A 13,589-nucleotide genomic window follows, 5' to 3' on the forward strand; every position below is an offset into this window, starting at 1 on the left:
GCCACTGTGCAGCCCAGGGAACCCAGTGGGTGCCACTGGGGAGAGCCAGGCTCTGGCTGCCAGGTGCTGTCCCGAGGCTGCAGATGATCCAGTTCCATGCTGCCAAAGGATCCCTGGGTCTGCCAGGTCCCTGGGTGGGCTGATGCCCCACAGCACCACTGACAGTGGCACATTCCCTTCAGGAGGACTCATCACCACTCACCAGGACAGGGACATGTGTGTGCCAGGGCAGGGTTGAAGGGTGCCCAAAGGGAATCAGTGGGGATCCTCTCCTGGTTGCCTGTGCCCTGCAGGTCCCAGGTCCCATCCTGTGACAGCAATCCCCCTACCATGCACTGCTATACCTCTGCACCCACCATGCCAGCCCATTTCATCATCTCCAGCTGCAGGTTGATCTCTCTGCAGGGCTGGACCCAAACTCATGCATTTTTCCCAGGAAATCTTGTGCACATCCCTTGCAGGGCACCTGGCTGTTCAGGCAGGGGCATCCCCCTTTCCTGGGGTGGCAGACCTGGCCAAGCACCACAGCATCTCATTACAGTGGAAAGGGACGGGGCCGGTGTTTCCCCACAGCCTGGTTATGGTTTCTGGCTCATCAGACACTGATGGAGGGAAGCAGCTTCTCACTGGTCCCCAGGGACATCTCCCCAAGAAATGGGAAGCCACAGTGAAGGTCAAAAAGGTGTGGGCAGCTAAGCCTAAGCATCCTCACCTTGCCTTGAAGCCATGGCATTGCTTGGCCACATCCTCATCCGTGGAGAGGAGGAGAGGGGAGAAAGTGAAGGCACTGGAAAGACTAGCATGATACCTTTCCCCAGATGCCTCAAAACACAGAATCCCAAATGCAGGGCTTTCCTCTCTGCAAGACCACTGAGATTCCAGAAGCAGTTTTACCTCTTTCCTCTTCATCTTGCCATTGGTCACGCTCTCCTGTCTCCAGGAATCTCCACTGTGAGCACTGCACCAGGCACAGGAGGGAGCTGCCAGTGCACAGTAGCTCTTCCATCCCCAGAACAAGCATCTTTGGGACACGCCAGACACAGGGCAGTTTTTGATTCCCCTCAGCATCCCAGTCCTGACCTTCCCTGCCTACAGTTCAGTGCTCCTGGAGAGGAGGCAATGGGATGGCATGACAGTGGCTGGCAGGTAGGCTCAGGCACCCTGCTCCCATGACACATTGCACACCAGGGCCACATACGTCCCTGAGCCACCAGGAGCAGCTTCTGACAGTGGAGCAGCAGTCCCAGGGCAGATGTAATGTGTATTTGACAGAGCAAAGCAAAACACACGGACGGCAGGAGGATATGAGGCAAGCTGCACCAAAAGCTCCACTTTTGGGAAGGGGGTTTCCAGGGGAGCCGACGAGGGTGGGATTCGAACCCACGCGTGCAGAGCACAATGGATTAGCAGTCCATCGCCTTAACCACTCGGCCACCTCGTCCCTTTAGTCACCCTTCTGTTTTACCAAAATTTGTTTCAGCAGATTCGTTTTGTTCTTCCCTCCCCCGCCCCCCAGACAGTAATACTGGAGCTTGCAGCAGCAGCTGGCCTCGAAGGGGAAAAACGATTTTCCCTTTGGGACGTCCCTGCTAGCTGTGTCCAGCAGCACTGGGGCACTCTCCCGATCCCTGCTATGGTCAGGACGGCGCCTAAGGTTTTCGACTTGAGGGACGGGGTCCACAACGAGATGGCTGCTGCCCTACAGGAGGAAAGGAGACGGACGCCAGCTGCAGCACAATCCGCATTTATTAGGTCCAGGGAAACTGAAAGCTGAAGACCGCGGACTGGGGTCTGACACTAAAAGAGGGGAGGATACAGAGGTGGGGTCTGGTCTTCAACCAATCCACGGGAGGGTGGGAGTGAGGAGAGGGTGATGGACACAGTGGAACAATCCATAGGGAAAAAAGCCTAGGGAGGGGCCCTGGCCCCCGAACCAATCACTCGATGCCCTGACTGGAAGATTCTAGATGAAAAGGACGGGCCACCGAGTGATGGACAGGGCACCAGGGAGGGACTAAAGAACAGATACATGGGTTGCTAATGGAAACAGGGAGGGGAAAACTGGATTGACGGGGTGAACAAGGAGAGAGAGAACCAGGACAGAACCATGACAAATAAAGGGGTACACAGAACAAACCAATTATAACTTAACCGAGCTAAAGTATAAGAAACACGCCACAACAGGAGCTGCTTCCTCAGGGTGTCCTTTGGTGAGCAAGGCTGGGCAGGCAGAGCCCTGGCAGCCCCTGTCACAGTGGGGCAGGGAGACAAGCAAACATTTGTGATTCATTTGTCCCACTCCCCGTTCCCTTCTGTGTCCAGGGTGTGATAAATAGGTGTGATTCGTGCTGATAAAATTGAAACAGTAATGGGGTGGCAAAGGGTAACGTGGCATTTATTGTTGCCATGAAAACGCGTGCAGCAGGCATCTCCATTACGCACCCACACCCAAACCATGTCTAGAGGGTTTTCCCACATGATTCCACACCAGTTGTGAAAAGTAATAGGGAAGATGGGAGGGGTCCAGACAGCATCTAATGTATCTCTTATTTCCCAAATTTTCAGGTTTCTGGAAATAGTTTAGCCCAATGCTCCAACGTGAGGTGAGAAGGGAGAGGAAGCAGAAGAAAACATTTTATTCCCCAGAGCAGAATCACAGGGGACAGTGAACTGGGGACTGAGGGTGCTCTGAGCTGGACAAGGACCCCCAGCAGTGCCCCCAGTTTGGGACAGGGAGGAAAAATAGTCCCTTAGGCTAAGGCACACTGGCTGTTGAACCCAGGATCTCCTGTTTACTAGACAGGTGCTTTGACCAGCTGAGCCATGGCAGCCTTTGGCCCTCCTGACACTGGGTGTTCCTTAAAACACCTGACCCTCTGTCCACCTCTCTGCCTACATGTTGTCCCAGGTTTGGGGTTCCCCAGCTGCAAACCCCATCTCTTTTTGCTGCTGGGAACACTCCCAGTGCTGACGCAAGGCCCTGGCACAGGGAGCCCAACACATCCCAGCTGGGTTTGGCAGTCCCCAAACCCTACAGGGGCATGCTGCCCCATCCCCTCACCTTGGCAGAGCTGTTCTAGCTCCCACCCTACACTACCCTGAGGTGACAGCCTGTCTCATCTCCCTTTCTGGCTGCCCCCACCAGCACCAATCGTCACAGAAAGACAATGGTCATCCCAAGACACACCGTCAGCCCCGTGGGGAAGGGACTCTGCGTCACTCCACACTCTACAGCACCTGCCTAAGGAGGGACATCTCGCCAGCCAATTCCTTGCTGCCTGCCTTGGCACGCCAGGAGCCAATCCCAGCTCAGACGCGCCCACAGGCAACCCCGGGCATTTCTTGGGGGAGGATCTGGTGAGTCTCTGGGGGCCCCGTTTGCATCAGGACGGGGTGTGGAGAGGCAAAAGAACATGGAGATGCTGGGGGTTGATCCCAGGGCCTCTTGCATGCAAAGCAAGCGCTCTCCCGCTGAGCTACATCCCCCTGGCAGAGCGTGTGCCCTGGCGTTCTCCTGTCCCCGAGGAAATGCCTGTGTCTGCTGCCTTCCCCTGGCGGCCAAGGTGGGGAAAGCTGGGGAAAGGGTCTTTGCAGGCGCTGCGGGTCCGCGAGGTGTGATTGGGCTGGTGAGGGGGTTGGAGCACGGGGGAATAAGTGTGGGGCAGAGCAGGGAGGTACTTTTGCAGGCCCGGAGGGTGCCCGTTCCGTAAGGGGCAAGCGTAGGTGTGGCAGGAGTGTGTGGGGCGTGTGCAGTGTCGGGCGGGCTGCGGTGGCGAGTGCGACTGTGAGGGCAGTGTGTTTGCAGCGTGCTGAGGTGCGGGCATGGTGAGGAGTGGGTGTGTATAAAAAGAAGGGCTCGTCCGGGATTTGAACCCGGGACCTCTCGCACCCTAAGCGAGAATCATACCCCTAGACCAACGAGCCGGATCCTGTGCATTTTCCCTGTGTCCCAGGACACCACGGACATCCCAGCAAAACGGAGCACGGTGCAGCCCGCGGCCAGCGTGCCCCCCGCACCAGCAGCCACCGGTGCTGTGATGGCCGAGGGGTGAAGGCGTTGGACTTGAAATCCAATAGGGATTCCCTGCGCAGGTTCGAATCCTGCTCACAGCGATGGATTTTAGCCAGTATCCATGGTGGAGGTTCTACTGCAGTTTCAGAGACTTGTCTATACCATGTGGTAACCACAGCATCTTGCTGATTGCAGCAGGTTTTTTTCCTTAATCTATTAATTGTTGCTGGTGAGTGCTGCCATCTGGCCCTACAGAGCCCTTGTGCCCAGAGCTATTCCAAGCACGGCAGGGCCAGTATGATGATGTTTATCCAAGCCCCTTTCTGTCCTCTGGCCACAGATCGATTCAGTTAATGAGAAACTCTGCCTTGGGAAAGAGGCAACTTGCTGGCTGCTGAGAGACTTTCGCTCTTCAGTGAGACGGGAAAGGGCAGGAAACCCCCAGGGTGTGAAGAGCCGAGCCAGGGGCTGAGGGCTGGAAGCAGACCGTGGGACCATGGCCAAGCTCGTGGAATGCGTCCCCAACTTCTCAGAGGGGAATAACAAAGAGGTGAGGGAGTACGTGGAAGGGCCGAGGGGTGGGTGACACCAGGCTGCTGACAGCCAGATTTGCCCCTGCAGAGTGGTACGCACTGCTAGACTCTGCCATGCCTCCTTTGCAGTTTCGTGCACCTTTCACTACTTGGCTAGTGCCAAAATTGCCTAAATGTAGCTTTGGATCCCTTATGGCACCTTGGTGGGAAGCAGGGGCTGAGACCTCTTCCACCATTGCCAGCAAGTTGCTGCAGCACCAGGTTTGGAATATTTCCCTGCAGAGAAATATTGCTTGCAGTTGTGCCAAAACACGCTGTCAAGGTTAATGGAGTCTGTCCTGGGCATCAGCCTTCAAATGAACTTTGGCTCTGCCAGTGGCAGGAGAATTTAGCAAACCTGGCATGGCTGTAAAAACACAGCCTCCTCCAGGGAAGAGGCTTAGCAGAGTCAAATGTGTTGGGAAGCTGGCAGGCAGATGTATCCTCAGGAATATCAATTTATGGTGGTGCTCTGTGACATGCAGCAGCAGCCAGGTGTCTCTCCCCCACCACAGCAAGTCTGGGGAGCCAGGGGTGCCCCAAACCTCCTGAGTGGAGTGGGATGCTTGTGCAGGGCTGCATCCCCACTGATCATGGGGTCATTCTCAACCCCATCACCAGTGGGAAAGGGGAGAGCTGAGATGCCCTCTCTTGAAAAGCCATGGCTGTTTTATAGTCCCAGCCATCTCAGCCCCCTTGCTCCCATCTGCTGTCTGGCAGGTGATCGATGCAGTGGCACAGGCCATCTCCCGGACACTGGGATGTGTGCTGCTGGACGTGGATGCTGGCGCCTCCACCAACCGCACCGTCTACACCTTTGTTGGGTCCCCTGAGGCCGTGGTGGAAGGGGCATTGAGCGCAGCCCGTGTGGCTGGGCAGCTCATTGACATGAGCCAACACTCGGGTGAGCTTGGGAGAGGCCCAGGGGCTGGGCTGGCACAGAGGGGACTGCTGTACTGCTGGGACCAAGCATGGTACTGGAACAGGGACTGTGGTCACAGGCTCAGGCCTGAAAGATTTTAAGAAGTGTTTGCAATGCTCTCAGGCACATGGCGGGATTGTAACGGCTGCCCTGTGCAGGGCTGGGGGCTGGACTAAATGATCCTGGTGGGTCTCTTCCAACTTGGGTTAGTCTGTGATTCTATGATTTTCTCACAGCAATGGTGTCCAGTCTGTAAGAGTGTGCAAAAGTGTGTTCTCCCTCCTTGTCTGCTTGTTCTTCCCATCTCCCATTCCAATACCTGCCCTGCCACCAGGTGAACACCCTCGGATGGGGGCCTTGGATGTCTGCCCCTTTGTGCCAGTGAGGAATGTCAGCATGGAGGAGTGTGTCACTTGTGCCCACATCTTCGGGCAGCGCTTGGCAGCAGAGCTGGGTGTACCTGGTGAGTGGAGTCAGGAACCTCTCCACATTCCATCCCATCCTGCATGATTCCAACTGCTGGACAAAGTGCCAGCCCCTGCGTGCAGGTGCTTACCCCTAGCTGTGTCTTGCAGTTTACCTGTATGGAGCGGCAGCACGGCACGAGAGCAGGAAAGCCCTGCCCTCCATCCGTGCCGGGGAGTACGAGGCGCTCCCTGAGAAGGTGAGCCTGGTGGTGGCACGGGTTGGGCAGACCTGACCTGTACTTCGCTGGCTTCAGGGAGCATGCTGGGGGCTGGCATAGTCCCTTTGCACCAAGAGGAGCTGGTGACACAGGTGGTCATGGCAGATTCCAGCTGGGGAGGGAGATGCCCTCCTTGGGAGGGTGGCATGTGCTACTGGCGATGCCAGCCCACACACTCTCTTCCCTCCTCCCCAGCTTGCAAAACCAGAGTGGGCTCCTGATTTTGGGCCCCCAACCTTTGTCCCCCGGTGGGGAGCCACAGTGACGGGTGCCCGGACCTTCCTTATTGCATACAACATCAACCTGCTGTGCACCAAGGAGCAGGCTCACCGCATTGCCCTCAACATCCGTGAGCAGGGCCGTGGCCCCAGCCAGGTATCTCAAGAGCATGGGCACACCAGGAGCATGCCTGCCTATCCCCACACCTCCTGGCCTGTGCCCTGAATGTGAGAGTTGTTGGCAGCCCGGACGCTTGAAGAAGGTGCAGGGTATCGGCTGGTATTTGGAGGAGGAGAACATGGCCCAGGTTTCGACAAACCTGCTGGACTTTGAGACCACACCGCTCCACACCATCTACGAGGAGATTTGCCGAGATGCACAGGTGGGTGGCCTGGGGTGCTTGTTCCCAAGGAGGCTTCCCAGAGAATGTCTCCCACTAAGTTTTCTTCCTCACTGTCAGGTCAGGCTCTGGTTTCTCTTCATGCTTAGCTCAGCCAAAGTGCTGAATAGCACAAAACTCCCAGAAACTCAGCAACTCTGCTGCAAACCCCCAGCTTCTCTGTTGAAAACTTTTCTGTGAGCTTCCCATGTCCTGGGAAGGGATGAGGATGACCAGGCTGAGGCAGTAGTGGCAGCAGGGCTCTGGGGAAAATCACATTTCTGATGTCCTTTGCAGGAACTGAATCTCCCTGTGGTGGGGTCTCAGCTGGTAGGGCTCGTTCCCAAGAAGGCCATGCTGGATGCAGCTGACTTTTACATCAAGAAGGAAAAACTCTTCATCCTGGAGGAGGAACAGAAGATCAGGCTGGTAATGTGGCTTCTCCTGATACCAGCAGAAGGGTGGGATCATGGGAGAGACACATCCTACCCCCTACCAGCCTCCCAAAGTGGCACTGAGCAGAAATTTGGGACTGCTCAGGCCTCAGGCATGACATTTGTCTCCAGTGTGGATTTTGTGGGTGCACAGCAAGTGGGACAAGTTGCTTTATTGTGCTGAGGATGCCAAGATGCATAGGGAGCAGGAACCACGTGTGAGGACTAAGTGTGGGTAGCAGCTGCTTGTCTTGCCTGCATGGAGGCCAGGAGGGGAAGGAAATGTACCTAGAGCTCAAGGACAGTGTGTGGCATTATGGGAGGCTGTCCCAGGATGGGGAGAAGCTGGAAAAGAGGAGACAGGCTCTGCTGTTCCACTGCAGGAGGGAGGGACTTTTCCAGCCTATGGGGAATGTGCTAGATAAGAGCAAGCTAATGATTTATCAGTACAGCTCCCAGTCATTTGGAGGTGACCGCACACCACCCCCAAGGCTGTGATGGGATGGGCCAGTGGTGCCAGCTATCCTCTCCCTGGGTGGTGACCCAGTCCCAGAGCTGACTCACCCATGGTTAATAAGCAGTGAGGAATGAGGATGCAGTAGGACCTGCGTGACAGGGCTGACGCAGTGGTGCTGCTCCTTGCAGGTGGTCAGTCGTCTGGGCCTGGACTCCCTGTCTCCATTTCACCCCCGGGAGCGCATCATTGAGTAAGGACCCACATCCTACTTCTTGTCATGGTGCCCATTCCTCCCTGGATGGGGAAATCCTGATGCCTGCATCCTGCGCTCAGCTTGTTTTGGGAGTGATGGCTGCTCCCAGCTCCTCTTCGCAGCCTGGGGACATCTCTGCTGGGTGGTTGTGCAAAAGCAGGGTGGTCCCTGCTCCCAGATGCTGATGGTTGTGAACGTGGAGTGGGGGAACTCCAGGTTGCTTCAGCAGGCAGTGGGAGCAGGTTTCATGGCCAGATTTGAATGTTAAATTCCTTACCCTATCCCCATGCAAAATTTCACTGCCTCTGGTTCACATGCTGCAGCACCTGGTGTGACATAAGTCTGTGGGGGGAAAGGAAGGGAAATCCATCCATGAGGTGAAGTCCTTGTTACCCTTCCTGGGCAATGGCTGCAGAGGCGTTTCTGTCCCACCAAATGCTGCTTGCATCAACCCAACCTGGCTAATGCAGAGCAACCCCCACACCACCTGTGTTGCCCAGATATTCCCATCGGTTTCCCAGTCCTTACCCTGACCCTCAGGCTGGGTTTTTTTTAGTTAGTCCCCTACTCATTCACGGGGTTGTTGCTGGAGGGGGCAGTGCTGGGTGAGAAGGGTCTGGGTGGTGGTGGTGGTGTCCCTGCACCTGGAGGGCTCTAAAACACCTGTTCTGCAGGTACTTGGTGGAGGCAGGAGAGGTGGACGGGGGGCTCGTGGCCAAGCCACTGGGTGCCTTTGTGCGAGCAGTTGGAGCGAGGTCAGCAGCACCGGGAGGAGGCTCTGTGTCTGCAGCTGTGGGAGCCCTGGTATGTGCCCCACACCAAGGGGGCCTGAGGGTCCTTGGTGTGCCAAGGGGATCTGGCATGGTGGTAGCAGTGGGCACTGTGTCCTACTGGGGGATTTGTCCTGGCAGGGAGCAGCACTGGGCAGCATGGTGGGGCTGATGAGCTACGGGAAGCGGCAGTTTGAAGACCTGGACCCCATCATGAGGAAGCTGGTCCCCCCTTTCCACCAGGCCATGGAGGAACTAGTGGCAATGGTGGATGAAGACTCCCGTGCCTTCAGCAGCTACATGGTGAGGTTCCACCAGAGGCATCCTGCAGGATAAGAGGAGGGCTTACCAGCTGGGAGGAGTGCTGGGATTGCTGCGTTCTGGATTCCTTAGGAGCAGGGCTCTGACCTTAGAATCACAGAATCATTAAGATTGGAAAAGACCTCCAAGATTATCAAGTCCAACCTTCTACTGAGTACACCCATGCCCACTAAACCATATGGCAAAGTGCCACTTCTGCTTGCTTTTTGAACACTTTTCATACTAAAGCCAGGGCCTGGGGAAGGGACATGGTCACATAAGGGAAGTTTGCAAGAGCGTGGGAGCTATGGGATCTGCCCTGACCCCCGATGCAAGGCACAGTCTGGGCAACGGCAGCAAACCTGCTTTTCTTTGCTTGTAGGAAGCCATGAAGCTGCCCAAGAACACCCCTGAGGAGCAGGAGAGGTGAGCTGGGCTGGTGGGGACTGGCTGACTGTGGGGGCACAGCCACCCAAGCGCTCAGCCCAGGGCTGTCCCCGCTCCCAGGCGCACAGCTGCCATGCAGCAGGGGCTGAAGACGGCCGTGGGGGTGCCCTATGGCCTGGCAGAGAAGGTGAACGGGCTCTGGCCTGCTCTGAAGGAGCTGGCACGACACTGCAACCTGGCCTGCAAATCTGACATCCAGGTACGGCCTCAGCTCACACACACTTGCCCTGCAAGGTGTTCCCTTATGTCCTGATCTCCAGGATACATCTCTCCAGCTGTGCTTCCCAAACTGGCCAGTGGTTTCCACCCAGTAATTCTTTGGCAGCCATTTCCTGAGAATACCAACAGACTGGAAAGCGCTGCACGGTGCTGGGTGGTGCAGGGTGGGAGTCCTGCAGCATAAGGGTCTGACCTGCTTCAGCACCGTATGGTGGAGCTGGTTCAACAGGAGAGCTTCTCGCAAGCCCGACTTTTCCCAGGTGGGAGCCAAAATGCTGGAAGCGGCAGTGTTCGGAGCTTACTTCAATGTCATGATCAACCTCAAGGACATCACTGACGACAAGTTCAGGCTTGTGGTGAGCTGGGCCGCGCGGGAGTCCCCTGGCGGTGCGGCTGAGGGGTGGCGGGCATGGCGGCGGCGGCCCGGAGCCCCTCGTGCCCGATTGCCACTGGCGGGATGCGTGCGGTGCACGGTGGATGGCTCTTCTGGCCTGTCGAGTGGCAAATGACTCATCTTGTTCCCACACAGATGTCACAGAAGGTGTCCGGGCTGCTGGAAGAGGCGAAGCAAGGCTCGGCAGTCGTGCTGGTGCTGCTGGACAAGCGGGTGGCCTGAGAAGGGCTTGGGAGTGCTCTGGGTGTTCTGGAGTGGCAAATACAGCTGGGAAATACTCTTGTCCTTGCCTAGTCTCGGTTGGTATTCGCCTCTGGAGAACTGTGTGAAAAACACGTTCACTCTCCTGTGAAAATTTAAGTTTAATAAAGGACAATAGAAGACAAGGACCATAGAGCAAAGGTTATTATGGCTGGGTGCACCTTGGCACTGGGCCAAGACCACACTGTTACCTTTGGGGATACCCCTTAAATACCTTTTCCCTTCCATCAGCCTGTTGCATATTCATAGACCCTTATGCATATCCATAAACTAGTTTACATTTTCCAGGAGCTGTTTTATATGGCCCCTCCTTGGGTTCACCTTTTTAGAGCATGTGTGTTATTCTTGGCTGTGGTTTTGGTTCCTTCTCCTTATCACTTCCAGTTTGGGCCTTGGTCCATGCTTCTTCAGATGGTGAGTGCTGATAGTTGGTATATCTGTAGCAGGTGTCCTCATCCTGTGTTCATTGAGTGTATCCCATCCAAGCAGGCATTTTAACACAAGCATAGCTATTTCACTACTATGTCTAAGCTTAATTAACAGTAGAAATACAAATGATATCTTTGTAACAAAGTTACTTTAACACCACACATATAGAATCCATTTTAATATTTGCAAAAATCCAATATTATAATATGTATCTATAACAACTGGTCTGCTCAGGCACATCCAGCGTCATATCCCCTGGCCTTTCCCTGGACAAGGGGGATTTTTGCTGTCTGGGACTCGGACCCCAGGCTCCATCCTCCGATCCCTGGGGCAGAAGTAGAAGATTGGGTTGGCAGTGCCTGGGACCACAGTGATCCTAATAGAAGGGATGGCAGGATCCCTGTAGCACTGCCTGCAAGGATATCCCTGTGCATGAACACCTGACCCTGCACAGTCCCTGTGTCCAGAAACCCCCATGAAACACCCTCCTATCCGAGATCTGGGGCAAGACCTGGCACAGTCCCTTTCTGCCAGGTGCCTTTCAGGCTGTGTGTGACAATTCCAACCCGTTGAATTGCCTAGGAAGGGAGCACTGCCAAACATGAGGCACCATCAGAAGTATTAGCAGGGAGATGGGGTGGGTTGAGATGGGAGAAATCCTACACCTTCCTCATAGATCCTCCAAGAGGAAAACCTGAAAATCAGGGCATCCAGCCCTGTCTCCTGTCCATGTTGACCGGGTGTGTCAGCAGATACTATGTCCTCCACCTGCACACCGTGGCAGCACCCTGAGCAGTGTCAGGCCGCCACACCAGCTGTCTCACAGCCCCGTCTGTGGGAAGGTCACCCCTGTTCCTAGACACTGTGCCTGAGCGGGGAGCAACGAGTCAGGGTTCATGGTGGGGTCAGCTGACTCACTCTATCCCTCCCGGGATGCTGGATCACCGCCCTCCATAGCCCGTGTTTATTATCCCCGTGGGACCTTTGTGCCAGCTGGGAGTGGCGTGTTGACGTTTCTTTCGTGCCCATGGTGACGGCGCGGTGTCACCTCTCAGGTGTCACCCTTGCCCGCCGCACCCGTGCTCAAAGGGGCAGGACCCCGCTATTTAAAGGATGCCCTAGAGCCGGGAGAGCCATGCCAAGGACGGAGATCCTGAGTGTTGCCAGCGTTGCTTCTTCTGGGAACTCTTCCACAGGTTTGGTGAGTGCAGGGCAGCACGGGGGCAGTGGGAGCATGGGCACCCGTGGGTCAGGGTGCACTGTCCCCATGGTGGGCACTGTACCCAGGCATGTGTGCCCAGTCTCTTGTGGCTCATGAGGACATGAGCTCGGCACCCAGGCTGGGCCAGTGTGGATTTATTTCTATTAAAAATGGAAACCACATGCCTGGGCTTTGGGAGTGCATGGAGTGGGGGACAGTTGCTCTGGGGGTTGGTGCTGTCACCAAAGGGACAGGATGGTGGTTGGAGTCTGTGGGGGTATGGCACTCTGGGGAAAGCAAGCATGGTCCCTGTGCTGGGGGCAGATGTGGGCCAGAGGAGACAGGTCCGAGCTGCTGGCTGGGCAGTCTCATGGCAGGAGGTGACTAATGGTGCCTGTCTTTCCCTTTCAGCTTGGACACCACTGAGGATGTGTGACCCCAACAAAGGTGAGGGGCTGTGGGGCCAGGCAGGGCTGCAGGTACCACACAGCCATCAGGACTTAGAGGGGAGCTCTATGCCATGGCCTCAGACACCTGGGGGATTTACCTGCATGCCAAAGAGGTGTGGGGTGTCCTTTGTGAGGAATTGGTAGACCAGGGTGGGCCCTTTGTGTGGAGGGGTGCACCAGCTTCCTGCACTGTCTGTCTGGGGGGAGCCTGTCTCTGCCCACTAACAGGCTCCTCTTCTTCCTAGGCCCGCCACAACCGCACCTTGCAGTGTGCCCTCCCGCCCCTCCAGGATACCCTGGTCCTGGTACAGGTTCCTACCCTGGTGGCATTGCAGTTTGCCCTGCTGCCCCTCCAGGACATCCCGGTCCTGGCATGGGTTCCTGCCCTGGCAGTGTGGCAGTCTGCCCCCCATGCCCTGCTCCGACTGGCCAGCACCCCCACGGGCACCCCCCATTGGGGCATCATCCTCACGGGCACCAGGAGCACCATAAGAAGCACCATAAGAAGCACCATAAGAAGAAGCACTGCAAGAACCATGAAGGCAAGGTAAGAGTGGGACAGCAGAGAACCCTTCCCTAATTCTGCTGTGGACCTCCTCCAGCACACCACAGCATCTGGCCTAAGCAGCGGGACTCTCCTCTCCTACCCTATGGTGGCTGGAGCAAACTGCCCAAACATCGGTGGCTTTTTTTAGATGTGGAATCTCATTAGAATAATAAATAGGCAAGAATGAGTCATTTTAAGTGAGTAATTTAAAAAGCAATACATGAAATTCCTTGAAGCCATTTAAAGTGATAGCATGGCTCGGGGCACAGTATGCAGCGTATTAAATCCCAGGACTTTGTCCTGCTCACTTGAGTGCAAGTTGTGCCTCCATAATGGACATTCACTCAGTGTCTTGCAGCAGAGGAACTGTTTGGGTCCCCCTTTAAAACAAAAAAAACTCTCAAAATAAAACCAGAAAAGGAGAAGCAATTCCCTGTGCTTAGAGTAAATTCTGCAGAAAATACCATTCCAGGGATGGGCACCATCCTGAGCAGGTCTAAATGAGGAACTGCTAAACAAGGCCCCATTTACAACATTGGAGGTGGGATCATTTCTCAAACAAATCCTACCAGCAGCTCCTCTCACTGGGAAACAGCTCTGGTAGTGATCTGCTGTGACGTTGGTCTTTGCTGGCAGGAA

At 55.6% G+C, this 13,589-nt stretch overlaps 1 protein-coding gene and 4 non-coding genes across 5 annotated transcripts; 2 read left to right on the plus strand and 3 right to left on the minus strand.

The window, feature by feature from the left end:
* Window positions 1–1,359: 1,359 nt before the first annotated feature.
* Window positions 1,360–1,441, minus strand: TRNAS-GCU. The gene has a single exon. It is a non-coding gene; the product is annotated as a tRNA-Ser (tRNA).
* Window positions 1,442–3,414: 1,973 nt separating this feature from the next.
* TRNAA-UGC lies at window positions 3,415–3,486 on the minus strand. Its single transcript has one exon. It is a non-coding gene; the product is annotated as a tRNA-Ala (tRNA).
* A 366-nt stretch (window positions 3,487–3,852) lies between these two features.
* Window positions 3,853–3,924, minus strand: TRNAP-AGG. Its single transcript has one exon. It is a non-coding gene; the product is annotated as a tRNA-Pro (tRNA).
* A 107-nt stretch (window positions 3,925–4,031) lies between these two features.
* Window positions 4,032–4,113, plus strand: TRNAS-UGA. The gene has a single exon. It is a non-coding gene; the product is annotated as a tRNA-Ser (tRNA).
* A 383-nt stretch (window positions 4,114–4,496) lies between these two features.
* Window positions 4,497–10,369, plus strand: FTCD (formimidoyltransferase cyclodeaminase). The gene is made up of 14 exons (XM_041471720.1): window positions 4,497–4,562; window positions 5,305–5,488; window positions 5,841–5,969; window positions 6,082–6,170; window positions 6,387–6,566; window positions 6,655–6,792; window positions 7,087–7,218; window positions 7,869–7,930; window positions 8,608–8,737; window positions 8,845–9,006; window positions 9,386–9,429; window positions 9,511–9,649; window positions 9,930–10,025; window positions 10,199–10,369. The coding sequence occupies exons 1-14, from the start codon at window positions 4,509–4,511 to the stop codon at window positions 10,283–10,285; spliced, it is 1,626 nt and encodes a 541-aa protein (XP_041327654.1). The 5' UTR covers window positions 4,497–4,508; the 3' UTR covers window positions 10,286–10,369.
* The last annotated feature ends 3,220 nt before the right edge of the window (window positions 10,370–13,589 follow it).

This window comes from Pyrgilauda ruficollis, unplaced genomic scaffold, assembly GCF_017590135.1.
Source record: "Pyrgilauda ruficollis isolate IOZ18807 unplaced genomic scaffold, ASM1759013v1 scaffold276, whole genome shotgun sequence".
Classification (NCBI taxonomy): domain Eukaryota; kingdom Metazoa; phylum Chordata; class Aves; order Passeriformes; family Passeridae; genus Pyrgilauda; species Pyrgilauda ruficollis.

What these genes read in the sequence shown, in the direction of transcription:
- FTCD (XM_041471720.1), top strand. Translation starts at nt 4,509, where the DNA reads ATGGCCAAGCTCGTGGAATGCGTCCCCAACTTCTCAGAGGGGAATAAC. An exon ending in CAGAGGGGAATAACAAAGAG is followed by an intron (nt 4,563 to 5,304) that starts GTGAGGGAGTAC and finishes GCTGTCTGGCAG; the next exon opens with GTGATCGATGCAGTGGCACA. An exon ending in ACGACAAGTTCAGGCTTGTG is followed by an intron (nt 10,026 to 10,198) that starts GTGAGCTGGGCC and finishes GTTCCCACACAG; the next exon opens with ATGTCACAGAAGGTGTCCGG.